The sequence below is a fragment of the Cyprinodon tularosa genome, unplaced genomic scaffold, assembly GCF_016077235.1.
Source record: "Cyprinodon tularosa strain WSP-4 unplaced genomic scaffold, ASM1607723v1 ctg30, whole genome shotgun sequence".
NCBI classification, from domain to species: domain Eukaryota; kingdom Metazoa; phylum Chordata; class Actinopteri; order Cyprinodontiformes; family Cyprinodontidae; genus Cyprinodon; species Cyprinodon tularosa.
Genome location: NW_024039008.1, coordinates 5839868 through 5867762, shown reverse-complemented (window position 1 = coordinate 5867762; position 27895 = coordinate 5839868). Strand labels below are relative to the sequence as shown.

The window sequence follows — 27895 nt, the reverse complement described above, 5'->3', positions numbered from 1 at the left end:
ATTTCCTTTCCCATTGAGTTCCATCCCAGTGTTCACGGGGATGGACGTCTGTGTCTTCAGCAGGCGTAGAGCTAACAGAACTGGCAGCGTTGCGAGGCAAGGGCTCAAACATGTACGGCTGGAAGCTTTCTACACCAAACCAAGCTTCTGCCGCCCTGGCGTCCTCTTTCACAACATCCTCGTCTCATGGTCGTGGAGACTCATCCACAACCTCCGACACTAAATTCTCCTCCTCTTGCACGTTTCCGCTGTCCATAGCGTTCCTTGACAGTGTTGATTCTAAGACAACAATTTAGTGCTACTTGGTCCCATTGGGAACCTACTAGCACTAAGTTGCTAACTGGTTAGCAAGATGCTTCCGATAAACCGGCCACAACCAAACTTGCTTGTGAACGTTCCACCACAACAACTCCTCCCCCTTGATAATCGACCAATCACATTCACTTTATTCTGTCGTGTAAAGTCGGGCACCGTTCGGGAGAATTCGGAAATGCAACGGTTGGAACAGCCGCTTCCCTACGACTTTAAATAACGCAATGAACTTTAAAGCCTTAAAGGTTCAATCCCTAAGTTTAAGGTGATTTTTCTGACCTTCAAGTTTTAACTTGAATTCTCATAAGTCAGAATTGCTCTCATTTTCTCTTCCTCAATTCCTGTATCTCTACTCAGGTCCTGAATGCGCAGAAAGCCGGATATAAGGCAGCCATTGTTCACAATGTGGACTCTGATGACTTAATCAGCATGGGATCCAATGATTGTAAGTTTCTGCTGTTTTCACCCCTCATACCTTGACTCATAGTAAATATACCGGATCTCTTCAGCGCATCAAAGCAGGTTTAATCTAAGCTGCTGATTTTACAGAAGGCACTTTTAGAGATTTGGTTCTGGAAGCTAGAACCAGGAAATGAGTCAGTGTGTCATGATCAAGGTGATCCTTTCTTTAAATGACCTTTTCACTCGTGTCTTTAAAAAAATATGGGGATTATTGTTTAACCATTTCTAAGACTGTAGCAGAAACCTTCACTTAACCAAATAAATAGAACTGAGACTCCATCCATGATGTTATTATAGGTCTATTGATAAAGTAGAATGAATCGGCTTGAAACTGCAGAATAATAACCTTCTTAAGAGTGTGCTTTATTCTTTAAACTTCTTTACCCAATATGGAATTAATTTTAGAGATTAGCTAAAGAAAATTTAATAAAAGCAAAGAACAATAAACAGCAGTAATATTAATCACAGATGAAGCCACTTTAATGAATGCTTATGCTGAATGTGTTGCTCTGTTTTAGTGGACGTTCTGAGGCAGATAGTTATTCCCTCGGTTTTCGTGAGTGCGCTCACCGCTACTACCCTCAAAGATGACTTCATGTACGACAAAGGGTGAGTCTGAAGCCAAGGTGAAATGATTTCTCTCTCAATACCAGGTAATGCCCAGAAATGATTTAAATATCAATCAATTCAAATCAGATTCTCGATATTTAGAATCGATCGATCACACTATCTTTTATAATATTATATCAACATTTAACTGCAAATTAATTGAGTAAAGTGGAACATGCTTTTGAAAAAGAAAATCCATCTTTGGTTTAGTGAATCTGTCTCAAAGAATGAATATGATAATCTATTCAGAATAGGAAAATCTTTTTTTTAACACCATCCTACTCTTTTTCCTGTCAAAAGAGCTGTTTAATCTGATATTAACTGATGCTATAGAATCTAGACTTAGAAAGATTTATTTTGTCATTTTGTAAACACGAATGTAAACAAAAAGAAATTTAATTTAAAACAGCTCTAGACAATTTCATTTTTTTTAAAGTGCAGCCTTGAAAAACACTAATAAATACATAAAAAATATAAATATATATATATTTTTTAACCTATTTTAAACCTCACTGTGAAACATCACCTTTGCTGCTGCTGTAATATTTTCCAATGAACAGACAGCATGCAGGCTGGGAGCTCTCAGTGTGAAGATCTAATTTCCACAGCCTGAAACTAGCTGCTGTGTTTGTGCGCCATCCTGATCCATGAGGGTTGGTCCCACATCTACGCCAGTCATGGGAATAAACAGCAACATGACATTGGCACCGTTTTTTAGGACCGGTTTTACTGGTCGGGCCCCAGCAGAGGAAGTTACCAATTGATAGGAAGTGATGAAAGAATGAAATCTACCCAATGAGAAAACTAAGAATACGCTCACACTGCAGCCTGAAGTGACCTAAATCCAATTTTTTTGGCCCATATGCGACCTGGATCTGATCTTTTCATGGCAGTCTGAACAACACAGATCCGATTTTTTCCAATGCGACCCAGGCCGCTTGGCTATGTGGTCCTGAATCCGATCTTTTTAAATAAGACCTGTGTCTGAACGGCCAGGTCGCAGTCATCCGACCTGGATGCCATTAATACCCGACAAAGGTCACTATTCTGGGTCTTATGAAGAAGCGGCAAGAAAAACAGCAACAATGGTGGAAGATAATGCGGAGAGCAGTATTTATGTTTAACGATCTTGAAAAGATTGTGTTTTTATGGTTAAGAAAGATCGCTAGATGTTCTCCAGCGCTACCATCCATGTTTACTTACGTAAACACAGAGCATTCTGGCCTGTGACGTCATTGCGTCCTCTACTGCGCATGCGGGACAATTGGGTTATATGAATGCAGTTCACACAGCAGATCACATACAAGTCACATATATTTGGAATTGTGAACGGCAACACAAAAAAATCGGATTTCGCAAAAGAAAAAATGGGAATTGAGCATTATAGCCTGCAGTGTGAAGGTATCCAAATTCATTCTGTTTTCATAATGTAGCCCAGATTATTTTTTTCATGGTTTCTTGCTTGTTTTCCCAGAGGGCACTTGGTCCTGATCCCAGACTTCACCCTCCCACTGGAATACTACCTGATCCCCTTCCTCATCATAGTGGGAATCTGCCTCATCCTCATTGTCGTTTTCATGGTGGGTCAAAGTTTTCTACAATAAAACTGGTGTTTAAAGCTAATTTTAACTTCATTGATCCAGGCTTTGAGCTCAAATAGCTAAAAAAAAACACTGAGTCTGGTTCTGCTGGAGGTTTCTTCCTGTTAAAAGGGAGTTTTTCCTCTCCACTGTCGCTACAAGCATGCTTAGTGTGAGGGATTGCCTTCGAGTAAATGAGTCGATGGAATCTACTGGTTTTCCTTAGATCGAAAACTTTGAATAAATTTGACTGGATGATCTGGTTGAACTATAAAGTGCCTTGAGATGACATGTGTTGTGAATTGGCGCTATAGAAATAAACTGAATTTATTGATCCTTTAATAATTAGACTAACTTATGATCTCAAACTCTTGTACAGAGACATGCTGACCTGCGTTTGAACCCACTCAGATTTCTGATCAAGACCAGTAAAAAAACAAATACATAGGAGCAACAATAGCTACAGCCTTTCAGCTGTACGTGTAATTTTTTAATCCTAGTAAAATTAAGGAACGTTTTGGTGTCTCTTGTTCTTTTGCATTCTGAATTAAAATGCACTATCCTTTTAAAAATCAACTAGTATCATTTTGAGGACTCTTCCTGGGTTTATTAAAGTCATAGGGAAGTCATATTTAATTTTCATTTCATTTTGGCATAAACATGTATACAAAAGTACTATTTATCAGACTATATTGTCCCAAAATGTAGAAAATTTCTATAAAAAAAAAAAAATCTGTAAAAACATGTATGGCTGTAAGCCTTCTGCACTAAGCCAAGCTTCTGCCGCCTTGGCGTCCTCTTCCACAACATCTTCGTCCCCGCTTTCCTCCTCTAAATAAAAAGTGGATGACGGAGGAGACTCATCTACGACCTCCGACACTAAACTCTCCTCCTCTTGCATGTTTCTGCTGTCCATAGCTTTCCTTCACAGTGTTATTTCTAAGTTCTACTTGGTCCCAATTTAATTTCCAATTTGGAATCTACTAGCATTAACATGCTAACCGGTTAGCAAGATGCTTCTGAGACACCGGCCACAACCTGCCGCTGCAGTAATCCCGCCCTCTTGATAAACGACCAATCACATTCCCTTTATTCACTCTTGTAAAGTCGGGCACCACTCGGGAGAATTCGGAAATGCAACCGTTGGAACAGCCGCTTCCCTACGACTTTAAAGACTGTTATGAAGGCACCCAGAAAGCCAGTCCTCAGGTAGCGATCCCTCACAGCTGCATCAGGACCTGAATACATTCTCAGGAGCCACGCAGCTAAAGAGCTGTGCATACCGAATGCCCGTTAGGATGGAAATATAACATCCTCCATCACATAAGTAAGAATAAATCAATACACTAGAATAAAGCTCTGCAGTGTGATAACATATTTATGCTGTTTTACTCACCGTTTGTCTGCTTACATCTAAAATGCATGTAGTTAGCAGATATTGAAATGCTCAATAGTAAGTAATCAGATATGCTAAAGCTTTTTCCTCCTCATTTGAAAGATCTGAAGGGGTTCTTGTTTTTCCACCAACACCAGATAACCAAGTTCGTCCAGGATCGACGCAGAGCTCGGAGGAGCCGTCTGCGCAAAGATCAGCTGAAGAAGCTTCCCATCCACAAGTTTAAGAAAGGTAGGAAGAAATAACAGAGACACGTTCATGGTTCCTCTTTAACCGCTGTGATCTAAAGAGGCAGACAATCTGAGTGCCTCTGCACATTGAAGCCCCATAAAGGGCTGGTCATACTCCCCACAGCAGAGTGTCGCCCAATATTGAAGAGTGGTCTCAGCTACGTCATATTCCACGCCACAACGCATTAACTAGTTATGGTCTAGATACGGCCGAGGCGGTGAGGAAGTGGGGGCGAGTTTGTCCGACAACGGAGGGACATGAGGGCCAAAAAGAGCGGGGAAGCAGGTGGAAAAAGGGTCCCAGCGTTCTTGCACACCTCGCTCTTCTAGCTACTCAAACTTCAAGAGTCGTTTTCCGCAACTGCGGTCATACAAACAAAACAAGCCGGCAAGCGGATGTACAGGGTTCCCGCGGGTCCTTAAAAAGTCTTAAAAGGCATTGAACTCTTCAAAATAAAACTAAGGCCTTAAAGCTGAAGTCTGTAAGTTTTTAAAAATCACTTTTTTGTCATATTGGCTAAAACTGTCCCTATGCCCAGACAGCAGTACATGTGATATGTAACCTGTGAAAAAAACTGCTTCAATTGGTACCGCCTACTGCCTGTATTTCAATCTGGAAAGAATAATTCGGGACGAGTCAAAACAACCAATCACAGCCAGAGGAGCGTCTGATGGAGTGTCAATCACAGCTCACACACGCTGAATCCCCCCCCCCCCCCCCCCCTTCTGGTCGCATGCGGTAGCCGCGCAGATGCTGTGAGAGGGGTGGAGCTTGGAGGTGGGGCATGAGTGAAGCAGAGAGGGTGGGGGAGTGGCGTGAAACCTGTTTTTCTTCAAATTTTCAGTCGAAGTCTGCTCTCTTCTCAATGTTACAGACTGCAGCTTTAATTGGTATTAAAATCTCTTAAATCAGTCTTTCGTAGGTCTTAATGTTTAAAACATCATAAATAGGATCATTTTTATTACGATTTATTTTTGTAATCTGAATAAAACATTAAAACTGACTATTTTTTTTTATTTAAAAAAAATAACGGCTCGCCATTATTGGTTCCGTCCCGATAATAGAACCAATAAAAGCGTTGTTGCGGCCGGGACATTTGGGAGATGCACCATTTACTTTTTGTCTGGAAAATATGAGCAAGTGTAAATGTAACCAAAATTGTCTCCAGCCAAAAGTTTTCTCCATGGCTAAAACCAGGGAACATACATGAGGCTCAGTGGATTTTGTGCAAGAAGTCATTCAAGCTCAGAACGATGGGAATTAAGGCAGTGGAGTCGCACATGCGAAGCACGAAACACAAAGCGTCAAAATGGAGTTACAGAGAAACAGCCGCTATTTCTCAATTTTGTTCCACCCTTGTCTCTGCAACGCCTCCACTTATCACCAAATCAAACATACTAAGAAAACGATACAAAGAAAAATAGCTGCAAAAAAGACTTAGCACTGGTTATGTTGTGGCTTTAAAAACTGATTTGTTTTGTTCCCTGCTAAAACAAAGTTTGTGAATTCAGTTAAATAATTGTTAAAATATATCTGTCATTTGTGTGTTTTTAGCTTTCTTCCTGTATGGGAAGCTTTTCAAAATTTGAAACATTAGTGCAGTGGTTTATGTTAAAATAAACCTTTGGGTTAAGTTGTCGCAAGCGGGGTTTTCTTGTGTTTCTTGTGAATTTGGTCTTAAATTTTTATTTCAAGTGGCATTAAAAAGTCTTAAAAAGTCTTGAATTTAACTTGCCTTATGCTGTAGGAACCCTGATGTAGATTTGACCAATCAGACCAAACCTCCTGTCTGCAGTCACCTACAATTTGGGAGAGGTGCAGCAGAGTGTCTGTTCACTGCAACACCTACGCAGGCGACCTGGTTTAAAGTATAAATCAGCCTTAAGTCTATATATACATGGAATGTTAGTTCAGAGGGAAGCTGTGTTTTCACATTAAGGAATGTCTAACTTCCAGAGAAAAGCCACAGCTCTCCCTTTCATATATAGAACAGCAGTCACTGTGAAACTATTCCCATAAACAGATATTGGTTAGCCTGGCCATGACTCCAACCCCTCAGCAGTGATGCCCTTTCCTCTGCTGCTCTTCCTCACGTGATCAACGCCAGAGTGGAAATACCATCGATTCACTAGTATGGAACATCTGTCCTCACCAGAGCTCCGCACCTTGGGAGTTAATCGGATTAATGTGGTTTTTTTTTCCCTGCACAAAGACTACCGCTGCAGCTTGACACGAGTACTGATTTGGAATGTGGTTTTAAAAGTTAAGTTTAATTGCTTTAATTAGAAAGAAAGATGTGATGCTTTGCTTCTTTTTGTGTTTTGTCAAAGAAACCAACTCTAGTTTTAAAATACATTAAAAGTGTAACTGGATCTTTTTTTTTTTTTTTTATGGAAGCCCTGCCTGTGGCTGTACATGGGGAAGCTTTTCCCTTCCTGCTGTGTTTCTTCCCGAAGTTGAATTTTGCAGACTGGAGAGGAGTGACTCCAGTCAGCTGTGCTGGGAAACACTGTGGCGGTTTTAGAGAAAATAAGTGGTGCATAATAAGTAACCCGTCTCTGCTGCAAAGCTTCAGAACAAGGGGGCTAAATGAGACGAGCCCAGAGAGCCCAGACGCATGCAGCCGCGGTCCAGCTGAAGGCGATGAGTGTCGCTCAGATAAGCAGCGGCTGTTTCCGTGAGGAGGATGCAGAGTTTGTACAGTTCAGCTTTGAGCTCTGCTGTACAGAAAACAAAAATATAGTATTTTCAACCAGCTGAGTCGAAGCGTTGGGCGGGAGGAAGGGAAAACAACCTTCTGCGCTGGAAATTTCACCTAGAAATAAGTAAAAATGTCTTAAATTAAGTGTATTTACCCTTAATTTGAGTAGATAAATAAAATGATCTGCCAATGGAATGAGTATTTTTACTCTTAAAATAAGATTTTTTAGATAAAATGCACTTGAAATAAGACAATGCATTTGTGTTTTCTTATTTTAAATGTAAATTGTCTTGTTCCATTGACAAAATGTCTCTTTTACCTCCTCAATCCAAGAACAAACTAAATGACTTATCTAGATTTCTATTTTTTCTAGTGTGTTAAATCACTTTTTAGCCCTGCTCCCTGGGGCAGTCATAGTTCTCTTTTATAGCAGGACTATAGGCCATTGTTTTGGGATTTGTTTTTACTTAGAAGCAGGATGGTCAGCTTCAGCTGCTGCAGATAATACTGAGCTTAGACTCTGCCTAAGTGTTGATCTAGCTTATACATTTATTTGCCTTTTTTATATTTAAATGAATTTAAAGAGGATCCAGTTTGCTGGTTTTTGTGGCTGCAGAATCTGTAGCTGGTAAAAACTAAAGATGGACGTGCTTAAACAGGTTGGTTAGCCTCAATAGAGCCATCCAGGGTTTGAATCTCAACCTCAACCCCTTTGCTGCATTCTGCTAAATCCAAAGTTAACCTATAAATGTAGATCTTTTAAATTCCAGGGTGATAACGTTTACCGTAAAGGAATAAAAAGAACTGGTTGCTGATTCGTAGAGACAGTTTGTAGTTTTGAATGCATCTAGGAAAATAAAAGGATTAGAAATGTATTCCCATCTCTGCATCCATGCAAACCCTTTGGTCATCCCCCTTTTCCATTTAATTAGATTTTCGGTTCTGTTGAATAAAGTTTACCTATATTTCCTTTTAGGAAAAAATGAATTTGATTAGTTTTATGAGTTTTTATTTAAACTAAAAACAAATGTTAAAGGAAAAATTATAAATGTTAAGCTGCGTTATGCATGAAAAAGAGTATAAATGGTTGCAGAAAAATCCACGTTCTAGTTTGTCAATCTACAGAAACCATCATTGGAAACTGACCCAGTCTGATCTATGGAGCATTGATTGCTGCTACAGCACAGCTTAAATCAGATTCAGATGGCATCATTTCTGGTGAAGGTGCCTGAAGCGTTTTCAATTGCAGCCTTTTGGAACGCTTTTCTGAAAAACTGGAGGTGTATCTCTGAACGCATCCACGTCTCCTGCTGCTGCTGCTGTGCTGGCAGGGGTCCTTTCTGCAGATCAATACTTCTCCCACCTTCACAGGTGTTTCACACATTTGGTTTCTCTAATTGCTTTTTATGTTTGATGCAAAAGAGAGAAAAACAATGTTCTGTAATTGTGCATCTCTGGTACCAGCTCTACTATCTGCCTAAGTAATTTGATGAATAATTTGATGAATAATTCTGCCTAAATCTCTAGTTTTCCGCCTCTTAAACCCTTTCTTTTAGTTATTAAAGCTTAATAGGCATTAATAAAGATCAGTTCCAGCTTGCTTGCATGTAAACGGTGAACCTCAGGCGGATATGAATCGCTTACGCAGGGAGTGTCCCTCTGAATGGATAGTACACAAAACAAACCACACCGTCCATTTATTTAGCACACGATGCCAATTAGAGCAGCGTCCTGCAACAGAGGATCTGTGTCAGTGTGCAGGATTATGTAATGAGTGCCGCCGCCGCTCCTAGGGGACGCCAAGTTGACTGTAGCTCTGGGTTTTTTACCCAGCCTTACATCATCCACCCTGGCCCTCTGGTTCTGGTCGCCCCGGCTAGCAGACTAGAGAGTTTTAGAATCTGGACTGTTCCTCTGATCCCTCCTTGGTTATGATGACTCACCCCATGCCTCTCTGCAGCTTTCTGCATCCAAACAGTAGGCGGAGATCAGAAACACTCCCACAGAGAGCAGAGCAGCTGCAGTGTGTCTGAAGGCCTCGGCGTGTGCGCAGCATGTTGATGTCAGCACAGAGGAGCCCTCTCTGGCTCCGCGGCCCCAGTGCCGCTGCCTCCACTCTGGTTGCTTCCAGCTGTGCTGTACTGGAGATTTTATTTTTTCCCCTTGATACTCCTTTTTTTTTTTCTGTCACACGCTTTTATTCGCTCGCTCCAGTTCCTCCAGACACATTCATCGCTCATCACGAGTTCAGTGGGCCAGCATGGCTCCTTTGAGAGCCAGGAATGCTGACATCCTGGACGATTAATGGAGGACAGAAGCAACGAGAGCCATCAGAGCTTTTTCAAACATGATCTGGGCTTAAAATGTAAAGCACAAGCGACTCCCAGCAACTGAAAAAAACACCAAAAATAAACCCTGATGTCTTTGGGTTTCATACAACATACATTGGTGACCACATTTTGGCGACTCCCAGGGGGAAAAATGTGTAAAAACCTCAACATAAATTCAATGTTTAGTAGGGATGGAATGGTTTATGAAAACCGTCCGAACCATTCGGTTCGACCGTCTCGGTTGGATTCGCGTGTGTTTCGTTCGGTTCATGCGCTGCTCTTTTTTCTCATAGGCAAAGCGTTTACACTCCAGAGCAGAAGGTGGCGGTACTGCGACCAAAGCCAACCACCAGTAGTAAACAAGAAGAAGAAGAAGCGAAGCAGCGTAGCCGGGTGTAGCAGGGAAAAAATCAGTTGTTGTGGAGAATTGTGTGGGTATGGCGAGTGGGAAAGAACAGGAGTTGGAAGACGCGCCAGCAGCACTTTATAGGTCTGCTGTATGGGAGCACTTTGCATTTAGAGTGACCTACGATGACGGCGGAAAGAAAGCTGTGGTTAAAAGTGCAACAGTGTGCAAGCATTGTGCAACACGTTTTGTTAATGCTAACAGCAACATGACCAACATGTCAGGCTAACAATCAACATATACCGAACCGAAAACCGTGACCACGAAACCGTGAACCGAACCGAGGATTTTGTGAACCGTTCCACCCCTAATGTTTACAGAAGTAGCATGAAAAACACACACACAAAAAGCAGTGTCCCATTCTAAAAAAATATTTTTTTTTACGTTTTTAATCATGTTTATTATTACATGTGCTAAAAACCCGATTTGTCACTCGATATTTGTCGCGCGTTCTGTCTTGCCTTAAAAATAACCAATCATAGTATTAATGGTTTCTTTTACTTACTTTTTGTTTATTACCTTAATGAGCAGCCTTTTGGCTAACCACATTGTTTACAAATAAATTGTCCTGCTTTTAATTTCAAAGAATCAGCCACATAGCAAGGTGTCCGAGCAAAAGACCCCACAGCATTACTGCTCCTCCACTGTGCTTAACAGCAGGGATGGGCTTCTCTCCTTCACATTAGTGCTCAAGAAGCTTAATGCAGGTCAAATGTTTAGTCAAAGCAGAATTGTTTTTAAAGTGCACATTTACATTTGTTGTAGTAGGACTGGAAAGCTGGGGCGGCGCTGGCTGGCTCCCTGCAAAGTTTTCTTTTCTCTTACATCTAAAGTGAAGCTACAGTAAAACTAACACTGTCTCTGTCCATAGCCAATCACCGCACTTAGCATCAGCGTATTAGCAGGGTATGCCATCATTCGCAGCAGCTACCCACCCAGAGCACAGTGACTGAATAAATAAACTTAATGTAATGAACCTTAAATTGAACTTTATTGATCTCACATTGGAGAAATTTCCCTCTGCATTTAACCCATCCCCATTGGGGAGCAGTAGGCTGCCATTGTGCGGCGCCCAGGGAGCAATTGAGGGTTAAGGGTCTGCTCAGAAACCCAGAGTGCACAGCTCAAACCCACTAGGTCAACATTCATTTGATGGTGATAATCTGAATCAATGAATGTTGGTAATCGAGGTCTTTGAAACATTCAATGACTTTTGGCAACCCTGAATGAAAGATTGATTTGCTTAAAGTAAAATTTGTAGATTTTCTCTGCTGCTCACATGCAAACAGAACCTCTACGCTGAAAGATGAACATCTCAACCCCTTTTTAAATCCTCAGGTTTTTACTTTAATGGTAAAAACTGGTCAAAACATATAAATAAGGAGTTGTGATTGCCCAGAGTTTAATGATAAACAGTCCTGTTTGGTTCAGAAAGTCACAAAGCATTTTTACAGCTACAGATCAGCGGTTCCTGGGTGCGTTCTGGACCCCCACCTGCTTTAACTCCATCTACCATCTACCTGAATGTCCTGCTCTGTCGGAGAGCCGGAGGATCGGCTTAGAATGAGAGGAGGGAGGGGTACAAAAGGCCGAACGTGTAAAGAGGAAGAAGAAAGACTGGGCATGTTGCCTTTAGCTGCTGATGCTTAGGGAGAAAAGGAAGAGGGGAGGAGGTTTCGATGCGACTCCCCTCTTCCTTATACGGTCACACGCAGCATGGACACCAACAGAAAGTCCACTCAGGGAAAAACATCGGCTTTTAAAGCTTACATAAACAGCCGGACCCACAGCAGGGAAGGGAAGAGGAAAGGAACGACGAGGAACTCTGGAATCTGAAAGGGAGTAAGCCGATAAATTCCTGAACTTTTAGCAGGCCCGCACGCAGAGACCTAAGGCCCCTTATTACATCAGAGGCTGCTCAGCCTGCTGGCTGCGGACTGGTCTGGAAGGGACGGGTGGGATCAGAGGCATATTTGGACAATGAAGGGAAATCCAGCCACGAGGCTGAGTTTCCAATTGCCTTGAAGCATCATTTATATGCCTGACCTCAGTCACCTCAGGGCCTTTTAGATCTCCTCCTTCTAAAAATATTTAATTTTTCATGTTAAATCTTTAAACTTTAGAATGTATTTTAAGTGGCAGATCCAGAAAACTCTCACAGTAAAATCTAAAAGCTAAATATTTGTATTTCAGGGGATAACTATGATGTCTGTGCCATCTGCCTGGATGAGTATGAGGATGGAGACAAACTCCGAGTCCTGCCGTGCTCTCATGGTGAGTTTTCTTAAATTTAAGTCCGTCAAATCAGCAGGTGTAAAAAGTATAGCAACAGCTGCAAATAACAATACACCAGAAAAGAGCTAAATTAAACATTCGATCTTGTTAAATCTGGAATGAAGAGCATCACCCTTTCAAAAAGGAAATGTTGCCTAACCCAGTGTTCTCCTCCTAGCCTACCACAGTAAGTGCGTGGACCCCTGGCTGACCAAGACCAAGAAGACGTGTCCCGTATGCAAGCAGAAGGTGGTCCCTTCACAGGGCGACCCTGACTCGGACTCAGAGGAGGGCGACAGCGGTCCAGACGAGAACGAGGCCTCTGAGAGCACGCCCCTGCTGCGCTCCCAGGCCTCCACCAGCGCCCACTCCTTCGGCACCATGTCGGGAGCGTCGCGCTCGGAGCAGGACCAGGACTCCTCCGAGTACGACGACGACGGGCTGGACAGCAGCGACAGCGAGGAGGAGGTTACCGTGGGGACTGTGGTGGTGCAGATGCAGCAGCCGTGCTCCGATGAGCGAGATTTGCTAGCCTGAGTGGCCAACTCAGCTGCCCGCCCCGACATCTGCAGACTTTAAGGAGGGGGGACTTACAGATCTATCATATGTTCTTGTCACTGCGTACGTCATACTGCTATCCTCTGTAGGAGTTCCAATGTTTTTAATCGATGATGAGTTGGATGAGCTGCCAAGAGGAAAGGACCCGTAATACAGTAGACTGTATTTATTCATGGAGACCAGAGGGTCCACCTGCTCTCATCATGCCTGACAGAGCTGCATATTATTGTCTGTATATATCAAGTATAAATCACCATAACTTTCATATTAACCTTTGATTATCTTCAGTCCCATGTGTGTAATATACACAGATATACTGTATATAAATCCACCTTATATTCACCGGAACTGAACCAATATGCAGCACCTTCATTTCAGCTCACTATGGAAGCAAATCGTTACCATATTTCAAATGAAAAAGTGTTTTCATTTTAAGAATGTGGCTGCATTGTTTGACTCATAAATGAAATTAGTAATCAATAATCCTGTTTGCATTTTCTTTAACAGCGCTCAACCTTTTACTCTGCTGTGTTTTCTGTTTGATTATGGCATAAAATGTGCAGTTTTAAAGAAGAAAATTGCAAATACAAATAGGATGATTGATTACTAATTTCATTTAGGAGTCAAGTAATGCAGCCACATTCTTTAAATGAAAAGGCATTTCTGGAAATGCTTTTTTATTTTCAAATTTTACATTTCAAATTGAATTTTGGTATGTATTTGCTGGGGTACATTTTGAAAAATAAACCTTTTTTTTCCCATTTTAATTAAGTAAAAGGACAAGCAGTGTTAAAGAAGAAAATGCAAACAGGATTACTAATTTCATTTATGAGTCAAACAATGCAGCCACATTTCTGAAAATGCTTTATTTGAAATATGGTAAGGATTTGCTTCCATAGCTCACAGCAATACTCAGTTGCCATTTTACTTTTAGGCCGTCTTGCAGTTGTTTAGTGCCACGTTTTGTTTTTATGACTCACATATGAAGTGCAGGACAGTGTTGATAGATTTAAGGAAGAAATATGATTCAGCCTTTTGAGGCATAACTTTTTTTTTGTAATTTTCTGCAGTCAACTTGTTTTTTTTAAACTAAACTTCTTAAATCTGGTTATGAAAATGTTCTGATATGGTTTAGAGGAAATGTGCAGGGTTCTTTCGTTTTATTCATCCACAAAATGACAAGTCATGTTGCCTTTTTAGTTATAGTTCAATCTTTTCTTCCCACCCATGTACATGTTGAACAAATCGTAATAAACCCTGAACAAAACATTCCTGTCCATGATTTTCTAAAATTTGGGCCACCCAGGTCATTTATTTTCTGCTCGACTGTAAACAGATATTCAATGGGATGGAGAGCAGCTAATTGAAACCTCCACGTTCCAGTATGTAAATGTCATGTTTCTCAAGTGTATTTAATTTTGACTACTATGGCTTATAGCTAATGTAAACCAAAGATCTGTTTGCCAGAAAACTAGAATAGGTGCCAAAGAAGGATTGCTATACTTGAAACAAAGAGCTGAGTGGAAGGGAAACTGATCGGAACATCGAACGCCAATAACTAAAGGTGAGAGGATTGAGGCAAAACTGATGTTTGAGGCCATTTTGAGAATTTTGAAATAGATCAAGTAGTAAGTTAGGTTCACTTTTAGATATGTGATATTAACTTTTTCTCCTGTTTCTATGTATTCCAAACAATTCCATAGTTTTAGATCCATAAATGAATGCAGAGAAGACAATCAGGACCATACAAATTGTTAAAATACTTCTATCAAATTTAGATCCATGCTCCATAAATCAAAAAAGGTTTTGGATGAAGTTTGTTTGATTATTTAACAATTTCCCCTTTTTCCCCCTCTGAATGTGGATCAACATCCATCATTTCCTGGATTTTCCTCAAAACCTCATTTGAATCTTTGCATTTACAGATCCAGCAAATCAGAGTTGAAAATGCTTAAAGTGCAACATGGTTGAAATAAAATCTCCATAACATCCAGAAGGGATTGTAAAATTGATAACCGTAAAGTGGAGCATTAAACATAAATTTAGGGCTGATTAAAGCACAACACTGGGCTTTATTTGGCAATATCAAGTGATGGTTTTTCAGGATTCCTGACTTTAAAGGAACATTTACTCAATTTTCTGCTCCTGTGCTGAAGAACCCTGTTCTTAAAAACATTTTCATCCATTGGTTTCTCTAATGTACAGGCATAATTGGCATCTCCTACCCATCAGTTTAGTTCATACATTTTAAAAACATAGCTTGGCATGTTTTTAAGACATTTGAGGTCACATTAGCTTAATATCAGAGGCCCACAGCTAAGTTACCCCCATACATCAAAAGCTATGTAGCTTAAAATAAAAGGTCAAGTTTTTTTAAACCTAGTAATACCTTATATTTTTATGTAGTTGAAGATTTAGCAAAGTCTAACTTAGTCTAGAGAAACAGCCCTGGAAAGAAAAATTATATATTTTTTAGCTTTAGAACCAGTCTGCATTTTTAGGCTCAAAATTGAGCTCTGGTTAAACCTAGATAAGAATTCAGACCTTCAGAGAAGCAACCGTGAGCAGTTCAGTTTTAACGCCTTCAGCAGAAACCGTTACCGCAGAAAAATAAGGAATCTTATTTTTCTTAGATCTTACTTGAAGTTCCAACCAAGGATTAACAACTTTAACCTGCAACTCCTAGGTCCAGCGATTGTATTAATACAGCTCTGACAAGAAACAGCTAGCATTCCTCCAGGCCTATGACAGTAACGGAGCAGTTTCCATAAAATTAACAGCACACATGTAAAAGAAAAAGAGTAAACGTTGTTCTGGTTGGAATAAATTTATTTGATCTGTCTGTAAACAAGGTGATAACTCAATTTATGGCATTTCTTTGTTTATGCATACAACATCAGATGCATTAAAGACTGTATCCCAGATGTAAGAAAACAAAAGAAAAGGTGGCGAGGAAAGGAAATTAACAGATCAGCAAACAGGACTTGAACAGTGTTTATGAGTACACATATCCCACAAGGCCTAAACAGTTGAGCTGACGCTACAAAGTGCCGATGAAATGACTCCTTAGCCAACAGTGGGTTAAAATCCTTCTTTCAGATCTCTGCATTATGGCACAGGATACACAGGTTCTTAAGTTTCAACAAGACAACCATGAGCATCTTTGTTCCAACCAATACCATCTCCCATCGAGTGTCATTTTCTACTTTAGAAGTTAGTTTTTCAGTTGGACATTAGAGTTAGCAGTTCTGAGCTTAGACTGATCAAGTCATGCCCCCACAGCTCAGCTGACTAAAGGCAATTTATTCCACAGTTATGTAGTTGTCAACACAGCATAAGTTTGTACAAATGCGTTTGTTTTTAACAGTAGTGAGGATTTTCTTCAGGTTCACCCTGCACTGTACCCCTTCAGTTTTAACTTCAAACATCTGCCTGATTAGTTTCCTTCATCAGAAAAAAATGTGTCATCCTTCACATGAGTTAAAGCAGTTGTATAAACACCCAGGCCGCAACTACACTTGGTCCTATAAAAAGAAAAAAAAAGGAAAAAAACTGGACACGTTCCAGGTTGGTATATGCTGGGATATTTACTGTCCAAATAAATGGCAGCCTTTCAAAAATTAAAGCAAAAAAAAAAAAATACAGAAAATGGCAAACTAAACAGTGTTAAGTGCCTGAGCCTGTTACTGTGGAATGTCCATGGATTTTGTGTTGGGATGGTCGTGATGCCAGGTGGGTGGGTGTGGGGAGGGGACCATCTGCATCTGGATGGAATATGAACAGCACCCATGCAAAGACCACCCCCCCTTTCATCAAAACCATTCCTGGACAGAACAGCGACTCTGCTGGGAGAGGTGGGTAGTGTTCAGTAAAGGGTAAGAAGTTATGTAGTGTCGTCCGATTCGAGCCAAACTGATGGGGGAAGCTAAATAATTTGGCAAGAAGGTTAGTGTAAAGGTGGTAGAAGATAACAGATATGCACAGTCTCCCCCCCTTTACATGGAGGAAATAAAGGAAGACATGACGAGCTCTGTTGGAGCTCAAATGCTCCAAAAGGCATAGGCTGCTCAAGGAGGGAGTGTGTGATCTGTGAGGATTTAGTGGAAGGTACCATAAAACACAAAAGGAAAAAAAAATAAAAATCTACAATTTGATGCTATAACTTCCTTTGTCTAAGTGTTCTGTCAAAATCCTGTTTGTTTTTTTGCTGGTCTCTGTTAAGTACAGATTTGTCATGACATCCTGTTTAGCAACATGCTCGTCTTTGCTATGGATCAACAGAAGAGTGCTTGTAAGGAGATATAAGACTATACAGAGCAATGTGTGGAGGAAAGGGGGTAAATGAGGGGGGGGAGAAGGCAGAAAAATTAACTACAAACTAGGACTGGAAGTAGTGTGAAATGCAACAGGGTGGCAAGGGTGAACTGCTAGGTAGCTGGTTACAGGTTGCTTTAGTAGGAGAGCTTCCTCAGGTAATCAGCCATCTGATATGCTTTCTTGTTGAGCCCTCCGCCATGGACACCTTCTTTCCCCATGACAATAACCAATGCTGGAGTACACAAAAGGACAAAAAAAAAACCATGAACAAGAATGATGAGAGCAGGGATGGAAAAATTAAAACACTTTGCTCTACCTCTTAAATATGGGGCTACATTGATGCCCTGCACCCTTAAATGCTCCCTGGAGGATTTTATCTGATGAGACTGCCTGGGAGGGGGGATATTGGCTTGACAGAAACCTTTTTTTGTCCTTTTGAGTTTTGTGTTTTTTGTTTTCCCTTTTACTTTTTTTTTTGTATTTCCTCTGCTACGCCACAAAAGCTACTTCTAATCTAAAACCCTGAATCCCTCAAGTATTTTGCCATCGAGTATGCCTTCTTATTCAATCCGCCTCCATGGACCCCTTCTTTGCCCATTACCAAGACCAAGACTGAAAGAAAAGAGACAGAAGGAACATTTAGAAGGGAGGTGGAGATCACACAAGTGGAGAAAAAGCCAGAGCCAAAAAGCAGCAGGCAAGACAACCATAAAAAAGCTGTGCAGTGCCTTTGGTTTGAAGGTTGCAGGAGAGGGAGCCTTCATTTTCCTATCAGTGCTACTGGTGAGCCATGTCACAACAATAAATGTGAACATGACAGCAATAAATATTGCATGCACCTTGTTTGACAATATTCATTTTTCAGGATGAAAAAGATAAAGCAGAGAAGCAGTCTAAAAGCCCATTTCCATTTAATCACCTCACCTCTTTGAAATAAACATAAGGATTTTGTTAAACTAAATAGCTTCTAAGAACTTATGTTTCATATAAAGCTGTATGCAAACTGAGGTAACCCTATCAAGGATCTTAAAGCAGAACAAGATGAGGGAAGGTTGTCCTGTGAACACGTCACTCAACTAGTTTCACAGATCATTGCTTTAACTAAATATTTAATAAAGCAAAAACTGATCGCATCTTTAAGGGAAAGTAAAAGCATAATGAAATATGCAGTTACTAAATCATTAGGTTTCTAAGTGTATGCTTGTAGTAAGCTATAAATGATAATCATTTATTAGAAATAACTCAATTATATGTTGAAACTAAAATTCTGGGACTATAGGAGATCTATGTTACATCAATCAGAATACTCTTCCTTTGTTTGGCTGATTTAGTGCCAGGGGGAGATCTTAATTTGGCCCTTCAAAGTCACTGTACCAGCAGCAAGAATAAGAAAGTGGAGCTTTGAAACCAACATCACCAAAGACGTGTGCAGCAGCATGCTTAGGGTACCTCTCCTCAATACATGTGGGCACAGTGAAGCACCCAGAGCCTTATGTTGGGGAACAGATTGTTATATTAGAGACACAGGGGGATGTGTTAATTGAAAGGTGAAAGTAGCATGCAGTTCAGCGAGGCTGAAAGGAATCCTGCCCCAGAGGAGGGGGTAAGTGGGTAGAAAATTGGAATTTGTTTGCCTTGGAACATCCTCACCTGAAAGCTGCAGCAGAAGTAGGGAAATGGTGCACATGGGCTCACACAGACAACACAGAAACTGTCACAACCCCAGACAAGTCCATAAAGGCGTCTAATTTTACAGGCAACCATCCTAAACTGTAAATTAAAGGAAGGCAACAGAAGGTTGTTCATTTTCAGAGACCTGACTACACCTAAAGGTTGTAGGTTACAGCTGAATACACCGCTATGGCTAAATCTAAAAAAGGCGATTACTCTTAACAAAAAGCCCCTTTAACATTAAGGTAAGCTGTGGTTAATGGGATTTGGTGGGACTCAAAAGGTTTATAGCCCAGATCTGTAATAAATTGGACTTCAAATGTCAATTTACATTAAAGTTATCTTGCATTGAAATGCTTTAAACCAAGAAAGTGACAATAGTAAATTGTTAAATAGATGGTTAAAAAATATACAACTTTTGAGATTAAAGGGTAGCTTTATGTTATGTAAATCACTGTATTTCCTCAGCACATGTTATAAATCTAGTTTATATTCATTCAACTTTTGTTAAAAACTCCAATATCAATAACCCTCTCATCTTACTGCACAATTCATACCCAAATTAATGTTTTTACAGCTGAAATAAAATTCAATTACAATCGTTCCCCATGTTAGAATTCTAGGAAAGTCATTTATACCTGGCATATATTGAGGAAAGGTGCATTCAACACCTCTACAACATGCACTCGCAACACAACCTAGAGTAGACCTACAAATACCACATTAATGCAGACTACAACAAAACTTTAATGCAAATTATGTCTAAACAACAGTGCAGGTTTTACTTACCTTTGCCTGCTTTGCCTACAGAAATATTGTATGTTGGCTCCCCTCCTTGACTCTTTGTCCGGATGTCCATTGTCCAGTCGTTTTCAATTTGCAGGCTGTCTCTGATTACTGAGCACTTTTTACCACCTAAGGTCAGCCCACTGGTGAAGAAACCCTCTCGGTCCTTTCCTACTAACACATCGATTTCAGCCGGCTAAAAAAAAAAAAAAAAAAAAAAAAGGACAAAGTAATAAAGTTAATACCATCGGAGAATTTTTGTTTTACCTTAAATATTTAATAACTGCCCCCAAAAATTTTGTTTTTCAGTTGAAGGTCAATTAAAGGGAGCTTTTTGTAGTCCAATACAGTAAACAGTTCCCATTAATTGTTGCATTTCTCAAAACCAAAATTGTTGGAAATCAAGTTACATTTGACAAAAGTTTTTTTTTTATTTCCAATCCCATAATAGAGGGCCATAGAAGTAAAACATAACCGTTTAAATATAAAGCTTTCAATTGAACCGGGAGTGACACTGGAAACCCAGACCAACGAGAAAGGGCTAAAGGTCAATTTATGCTTCTGACGCATAGCCTCTGCAACTGTCAAATCTGTCTCTGTGCACGACCACACCCCCGTGCAAAGGTTTAGCAACCGTCGTCGCACACCTCAAAAAAAATCCTGACTAGGCGTTGGACAGTTGCAAACCCACACAGACCTCAAGTGGAAGTGTGCAGACAAAAAGCAGCTGTGATTGGTCCTTGTATGCCTTTCTGGCCATCTGTGCGGTCATCCTCCGGTGCCGGGGCGTGCTGCTTTTAAAAACGGAGGAACAATTGACAACTACAACGAAAGGTTAATTAGTCTTTTTGCCAACTCCATTAACAGAACCTCTTCCATGTGTAGCAACTCTATATCCATCTCCTTGACATTTTACAGCCGCACCATTGTTGTTTTGGAAGATAAACACTCCTGCATGCATCACAGAAGTTCTTGCAAGTTCTCGAATAGGCTCCCCCTTGCGCTTTGGCAGGAAACTGCCATGCATCCCAAGAAATTCCAGACCGACAATGCAGAAGCATATCAGCAGATCTGGTTCACAACCAGACCCAAGTGACATTTGATGTGTGCAGTTGCAGAAGTATCATCTGCCCTGAAACAGCAAAGGGCAGACAAAAACCTAAAGGCCTGAAATGCTAAGTCATGGCAGAATATGACTGAAGAAACTTGGGAAAAGAAAACTGCAGGGCTAAGATTAGCATAAAAGTTTGCAAAACAAGTCAAGTTAAACCAGTAGTTATTTCCAATGGAATTTACAAAATACACTTCCCTAATATTAGATTTATATAAACATTTTCTGTTCTGGGTTTCATGAGATTAAAATCAGGCTAATCTTGAGCATAAATTGTCTGCTTTGGAAAAAGTTCAGCTGAACAGTGAAGCGTTTCGCTTGTTAACCTACATCTAACACCATGTCATTCTGAAAACTTCCTCTTTTTTTTTTCAACTCTTCTTTTCCTGACCAGAAACTATTCCAATTTTTCATAGTCCTATAGATTATTGAATTTCCTTTTAGATTGATGGATTAAATGTTATTTTGAATGTGCAGGCCCAAGATTTCAATGTATACTATGGTGACAGGTTTACATAAGCCTGGAAGCTATTCTACAGCCCAGTACTCGAAATAAAAGTTTTTACGTTTAGTGCAAAAACAAAAGGGGTTAAAAGAGCTGCGTCATGGTAAGTTTGCATGATGTCAAACAGGAGTGTTTTCTTTTTACCCCCTCTGCAACAGCATCGACGAAGAAATAATCTAAGGAGTTTGCCGGGTGGACACTCCCTGTAGCTTTAGCAAAAGGCGGAAAACACGTTCCTGCTCTGTAGCACAGCTCAGCGTTTTTTAAGGTGGCCTAACACTCTCCAATAGTGTATCCACTTTAAATCATGGCATCCACAAATCCGAAAATATTAAAATTACCTTAAATTCAAAATGGTGGCTCGAGAAACGCGAAGGACAACAGCTACACGCGATTAATTTTAAACAAAGGATTATAGTCAACAGAAGCTGAAAAATGTATAAAACTTAAATCATTTTAAAAATCCGACTGTGTCAAACACATTTCCATTAACTTCTCATGGAAAACCGCAAAACCAGAGTGTATCCGCCATTTTGGAGAAAAGGGGCGGTAGTGAGACTCACAAGCCGCACAGAAAAAAAAAAAGACCAACGGTTGCTAGCCGTTAGCATTAGCTTCCAACGGTTTTCCAGCGAGGATAACCACCCCGTCTGGCTAACCCGTTAGCTTTCTAAGCGCCAATTCCTGATTTGCTTTCTATTGGGTTAATTCGCGTAAATGCGTTTCAACTCCTAATCCGACATTTGGTCAAAATAAAATTAAGCTTAACTCTTTATGTTGTTACCATCCAAGGCTGAGCCCTTTTATATTTTCTACAAGTCAAATGACCGGTAGCAGGAAGCAGGCTAATTCTTATAGCTCCGTTAGCTACAGCATACAGACCACTGAAGTCATATCTGGAAACTGTCATAGTTTTCAAATTAGAAAAAAATAAAGTTGTGACATACTATTTTCCCATGGAATAGAAGAAAATCTGCGTTTTAAGTGTTGGATGTTGTAAAGCAAAGCAGCACGCCTATCCCAGAAGATCTCGTGTCGGACCATGGCATACCATGTGTACCGCACTCATTCAACAAGGCCGGACCATGCATTTAAACATTTAGAGATTTAGAAAACGATTTTAATGCTTAACAGCCTAAGATAAAAAGTAAAGAGACCATACTAACCGTTATGCTGTTAAAGGTGCCGCCTGCACTCGCTGCCCAGACATATTTGGCGTCCGTGTAGCCCATAATGGCCGCGTCCTGGCAGCTGCCATCAGCCATCAGGTTGTCCACGTAGCTTTGCCAGGACATGTTAGTGATATTAGTTCTAGGATGGGGAATAAAGCACGAGGAGTGAAGACAGGTCGCGTTAGTGTCTTCAGAGAAGAAGAAGCGGTGTTTCTAATGGTTAGCGGGCCTCCAGCAATCAAAACCCCCGGCTCCGTCACGTCCCGGCTTTCTTTTGGTCTAGGCAACGAAGGGGAGCCGCTGCAAGCAGACACAAGGTTGGGTGTAGTCCTCACAAAATCACTACGCCAGGCGTTCTTCGCCCTGCTCCTTGAGTGCGTCATATACTTCATGGCGGATGAATACAACGACGGCAATAAGTTATACTGCCATTTTTTCCTCCAGAAATATTACGGTCTATTTTCTTGGGTTAGACTAGAATATGCACTACAAGACATTTGCCACTACCACTTACCATAACTTATTTATAATTAATTTAATTTTAGAGAAAATTAGAACAATTAATATATGAAGAAAACACAAAAGGAATTAAAAACATGTCAAACTACCCCTATTGTCTTTTTATTTGATTTTATTTTAATTATATTCTTTACGTAATACACCTTTAGAACAAGAAATAGAAGAAAATAAGATTGGTATCCTAATTATTTACATTTATATAGTTTAAGATCAATCTTTGAGCTGAAGAGTGGTTACTAATATTTTGCAAAGCTACACAAAGTGGATAGATTATGTGCAAATATTCCTCTGAGTTGTTCACTATAGGGTTTAAAGTATAAAGCTCCTTGTTATATAAGATAAGTCACAGGATTAATCATGGGCGTAGGTTTGCATAGGGACCATAGGGACATGTCCCTACCAAAATTTTGGCCCGACCTACTTGTCTGTACCAATAATTCTATGTGAATAACATGTTTATAATTTACAATACAGCATTGTTGCAGCAGTTGCTTCTTTTCTCACAACTTGTATATTGAAGTCAATATTTTAATTGCTCAGTGTCAGTTGCTGTTATAGTTTCCGCGCCAATGTAAATACAATAATAGTCCCTTGAATATGTTATTTTGCTTTGTTTTACAATACAGAACATATCAGATAAAAAAAAAATAAGAGTGGGTTTTACCTCTGTTTACCTCTGCATATTACCTATAGAAAATACACATACAACAGATATATTTAGACTATATTTGGTTAAAAAGACACGTATTTACCTTCCATCTTAGTCACTGGTAAGTTCAAATGTAACCCTTTTCAAAGTTTAAGGTTGTCCCAATTTTACGCTGATGCTATCAATGCAAACATTGATAGCATCTTGTGTGTGTAGTCCCTATAAATTCTGTTTAATTGTACCAAAAAATGCTGTTTTCTCTTTTAACTAAATGCACCATGATGCTTACGTCAAGCATAAAAAAAATAGGAGCATGCATAATGCATAGGGCCAATGACATCAGACCAATTCAACTTAAGACCAATAGTGTCCCTACCAAAGTTGAGATCAAACCTACCGTACCTTAGCCCTGTCTTGGCCACACTCAGGTTTGTTTTTTACCACACCTTTGTCACAAGGATATTAACTAAGCAGAACCGGTCTGAGCATTTACTTTAGACCAAAATACCTCAAATACCTCATGCCCTCATATTAGGAAACTCAAGAAAAGATCAGATATAATGCTGTATAAATCTCTCATTCTGGAAAGCTGTTTCTAAGGCTTTGGATCACCAGATAACCATGGTAATAATTATTCACAAAAATAAAGCAGTCGTTCATCTTTTCAGGAATGGCTGGGCTGCCACCATTACTCCAAAAATGCATTATGGTCACAAAGGTAGCCAATGGAAACTAGTTCTTATCTTTTACAAGTAGAAAGGAGTCATGGTAGAAAACTCCTGCCTTCAAGGAAGAGTTGCAAGGATCACAACCAAAATAAACCAGAAAACCTGTCACATAAAAAAAACCAAAACAAAAAAAACTTGATGATCTATAAAATGATAGAAATATTTTGTTGATTGAAAAGATAATAATATGACTTTTTTTTCAAGATGTTTATTCTGCTTCAACTTGAGAGAAAACTTATATGGCATCACAATAAGATGATCTTACCAACAGTCAAATGCAGTGATGCTAGTGTGATGGGCTGGTGCTGCTTCGTTTGAAAACTGATAACTGATGGAATCAGAAGCAAAATGTCCAGCCATCATTTCATGAACATATACTTGTTCAAAGCACAGCAACAAGTCCTCCACTAAATGACAAAAAAAACAAAAAAAATTAAGTTTTTGGAGTGGCCTAGTCAAAGTCTAGAGTTAAATCTGATTTAGATGTGTTGATCTTAAACCTTTGTTTTTTTTATGCTTGTAAACCCTCCGGTGGAGAGTTAGGGATAGGATCAATATACTTATACATCACATTTAGGTTATCAGACAAACACCTATGAACTCACTTCAGCTATTAGTCTCTTTATCATTGTTTTGTGAAACATACTGGGATTTTTGGAAAAACATAAAGCAGCATCAAGAGACTAACTTTACGGACAGACCAACAATGGTCGCTACATCCCATCATTTTTAAAATGTTAACAAATAATGAACATGTTATTTTCTTTTTAATGAAATAAAATAAAAAAAACTTTTCCAAAACACACTAGAAAACAGCTCATGTTTAATTTTAAACATCTATGTTTCTGGGAGCTCAAACATGTAGAATAACTTCCTGGTCAAAAGCAGGGATATTTTTCTGCAACTATTTAACATGGTGGCTGGGCCTGCCTGTTTGAAGCTCTGTTAGAAATGGTGGAGATGACTCTCAACTCTGAGGAGTCGTGATCTGTATTGGTTTTTTATGTGTCAGTGCAGGAAATGGCTCTGTCCGAATACCTAACCACTTTATAAGGGACTTTATAGTGGTTAAGCTATTTTAAATTAGTGTCCTAACGTCTATTGGAAGAAAAAGGGGTGGACTCGAAATTTCCCACAATGCACCTTGAAAAGTAGTGATCATCCATGGTCACTAGACAAGCAGATATATCCTGGAATGCTTTACGAGGAGAGCTCCCCTTGCAAAGCATCATGGGATTTGTTGTCACATTGGTCCGCTGTCACCTACGACTGTTGCTTATGGCTGTCGCTACCGCAGGCACTGTGCGGGAAGGCGGTGCAACGTTAACGATGAGGACCGAAAAGAAGTGTCATTTGTCAGAATAGTCAGTTAACCGAGTTCACTATAAAGTCCACCATATAGTCCCCGCTCTGTATAGTGTTTGAGGGATTTAGGGGTTAGGGTGGACCTTCGGACATAGCCATTGTCTTTTTGCACAGATATATGGAGGCAAATGGAACCAACACATCAGCTGCAGTTTTTGACAGTGCTGTGAACTCTGTTGCTACTGACAACCAGAACTCTTTCAGCACGCATGCAGAGAACTAGCAATCAATATGTGATCAGAGGAGAGAAGGAGCAGGGCATTGTTCAGCTTTAATGACGTGTTGAAGGTGGTGAAAGGCTGGCGTATCCAGTTGTACTATACTGGCCTGTCTCAATTGGAGAAAACGTATTGAAACTTCAAAACAGGCTCCTGAGGTGAGATCTCCATAAAGACCTTAAGCTTGGCAACAATTTTAACACTTCGCCCAACCCCTCCCACAGCCCACTCCTCCAGGTTTCTCTTAAATGCTGTGACCGTATTGGACAGGTTTGTTGCTCTTGTTTTGGTGAAGCCTCGTTACAGCCAACAGGGACTGGTTTACAGTAATAAAGGATTTGATGACCCCCAAGAAATCATCTCCCGACCCCGGTGGAGGTCGGGACCCCAAGGTTGAGAATGGCTGGTTTAGGCAGTAGTCACAGAACCAAATCAAATCATTTTTGTTTGGATGCATTCAAAAAGGCAGATCTTAAGGCGACTAAAGTAGTAATCAATAATCAATTACTCAGCTAATTAATTTCCTTTACAACCTCTCTAAATGTGCGGTCTCCCTGGGTAAATAACCCCACCTTTCTTTTCTGCAGGTCCTTATTGGTGTGACAATGCAAAGCAAAAACTGCTGCATGTAACATGTAAGTATATACTGTACCTGAAAAAAGTGTACATAGATTTTTCATTATTTTGCTATTTACATCTATACTATAAAACTTAAATACTTTCTATTTGAATATGTTGTTATCTATGGACTTAAGGTGTTAAATTATTGTGGAATTGAATGAAATTTTTGTAATTATAGGAACACATTTTTTTGTGGTTTGTCTCTACTTTCTTTAAACATACAGAGATCAGAGTCTTTTCATTTTATTATCTCATTCTCATCATCTTCCGCTTATCAAGGACAGGGCGGTGAGGGCAGCAGTCTCAGCAGAAACTCCTAGACCTCCCTCTCCTCAGATACCTCCTGCAGCTCTGCTGGGGGAAGCTTGAGGCGCACCGGGCCAGCCGAGAGACATAGTCCCTCCATCGTGTCCCAGGTCATCTCCTCAGCCTAGTCCTGGTAGGACTTGTCTGAAACACCTCCAGAGGGATGATTCAAGGGCTCATCCAAAAAAGATGTCCGGGTCAGCTCAGCTGACTCCTGTCGATGTGGAGGAGAAGAAGTCCTACTCTGAGCTCCACACCCTATCTCTGAGGGAGAGCCCTGTCACCCACTTGTGGATCTCGATCTTTGAGTCATGATCCAGATTTCATGTCCACAGGTGAGGATAGGACTGTAAACCAACCAGTAAATCAAGAGCATTAGCCTTTCACTCAGCTCTTTCTTTACCACAATACACCGGTGCAGTGTCCACATTATAGCAGCAGCCACGCTGATCCGTCTATCGATTTCCAGCTTCATTTATTACTCTTATCTTTATTCAATATTCAGTAAACTCGTTTTTGTAATCTTAAATCTATTTGCAAACAGTTACTGTAAGGACTGCAAACTTTACAGCATTATCAGAAATGAATGCTGGCTATTTACTTTCCCTGAGGGACTTATCCCATAGGAATCAGTAAAGTCCGCTCTCAGACTTATGCTGTCCTTGATAGGTCTCCTTCGGTTAATGGTCATTTCTTTGGTCAGTTGTGCCACACTCTTTAAATTTTAGGACAAATCGAACAATGTTCAGTGAATTCTCAACTCAAGAAAGATATGTAAAACTCTATTAGACAGTAATCTCTATTAGAAAGGTTGAGTGAGCTCATCAGGAGACACGGTGAGAGCCAATGATGACATCAGCTCCATAATCCAACCTTTGACTTCAATGGGACAACACCAAACCAACAGAGCTCTGCGTTCGCCTGTGTTTGTTTTTTTCTCCATGGAAACCATTAATAACCATATGAATCTCGTGATCCATTCTTTCCCTGCTCTGCACCCTGTAAATACGCACTAGCTGAAGAAGAGACAGCTTTCATCAGAAAAATACATATTTGGACGGATCGTTT

The 27895-nt window shown here is 40.2% G+C and overlaps 2 protein-coding genes across 4 annotated transcripts in view; one reads left to right on the top strand and one right to left on the bottom strand.

The window, feature by feature from the left end:
* Positions 1–13355, top strand: part of rnf13 (ring finger protein 13) — a 50950-nt gene extending 37595 nt beyond the window's left edge. Inside the window, exons 5-10 of one of the 2 annotated variants that reach the window (XM_038291742.1) lie at positions 670–757; positions 1293–1383; positions 2858–2963; positions 4497–4590; positions 12221–12301; positions 12480–13355. In XM_038291742.1, the coding sequence (XP_038147670.1) occupies positions 670–757; positions 1293–1383; positions 2858–2963; positions 4497–4590; positions 12221–12301; positions 12480–12838 (819 nt within the window). In that variant the 3' untranslated portion in view covers positions 12839–13355. The remainder of the gene's footprint in view (positions 1–669; positions 758–1292; positions 1384–2857; positions 2964–4496; positions 4591–12220; positions 12302–12479) is intronic. The other variant, XM_038291741.1, reaches the window with a different exon arrangement.
* Positions 13356–15670: 2315 nt separating this feature from the next.
* LOC119787631 (profilin-2) lies at positions 15671–22780 on the bottom strand. Of its 2 annotated transcripts, none has more exons than XM_038291599.1 (3): positions 22416–22776; positions 19637–19829; positions 15671–17408 (listed from the first exon to the last, which is right to left on the bottom strand). In XM_038291599.1, the coding sequence occupies exons 1-3, from the start codon at positions 22542–22544 to the stop codon at positions 17311–17313; spliced, it is 420 nt and encodes a 139-aa protein (XP_038147527.1). In that variant the 5' UTR covers positions 22545–22776; the 3' UTR covers positions 15671–17310. The 2 variants fall into 2 exon arrangements, with proteins under 2 accessions (XP_038147527.1, XP_038147529.1); XM_038291601.1 differs by lacking the exon at positions 15671–17408 and adding an exon at positions 17579–17788 and having other exon boundaries at positions 22416–22780.
* Between the last annotated feature and the right edge of the window lie 5115 nt (positions 22781–27895).

Excerpts from the sequence above, each read along its gene's own strand:
- LOC119787631 (XM_038291601.1), bottom strand. The coding sequence starts at position 22,544 with ATGTCCTGGCAAAGCTACGTGGACAACCTGATGGCTGATGGCAGCTGC. Across the intron at positions 19,830-22,415 it reads GCACCTTTAACAGCATAACG|CCGGCTGAAATCGATGTGTT; the intron begins GTTAGTATGGTC and ends TTTTTTTTTTAG. Across the intron at positions 17,789-19,636 it reads TGTAGGCAAAGCAGGCAAAG|TCTTGGTCTTGGTAATGGGC; the intron begins GTAAGTAAAACC and ends CTTTTCTTTCAG.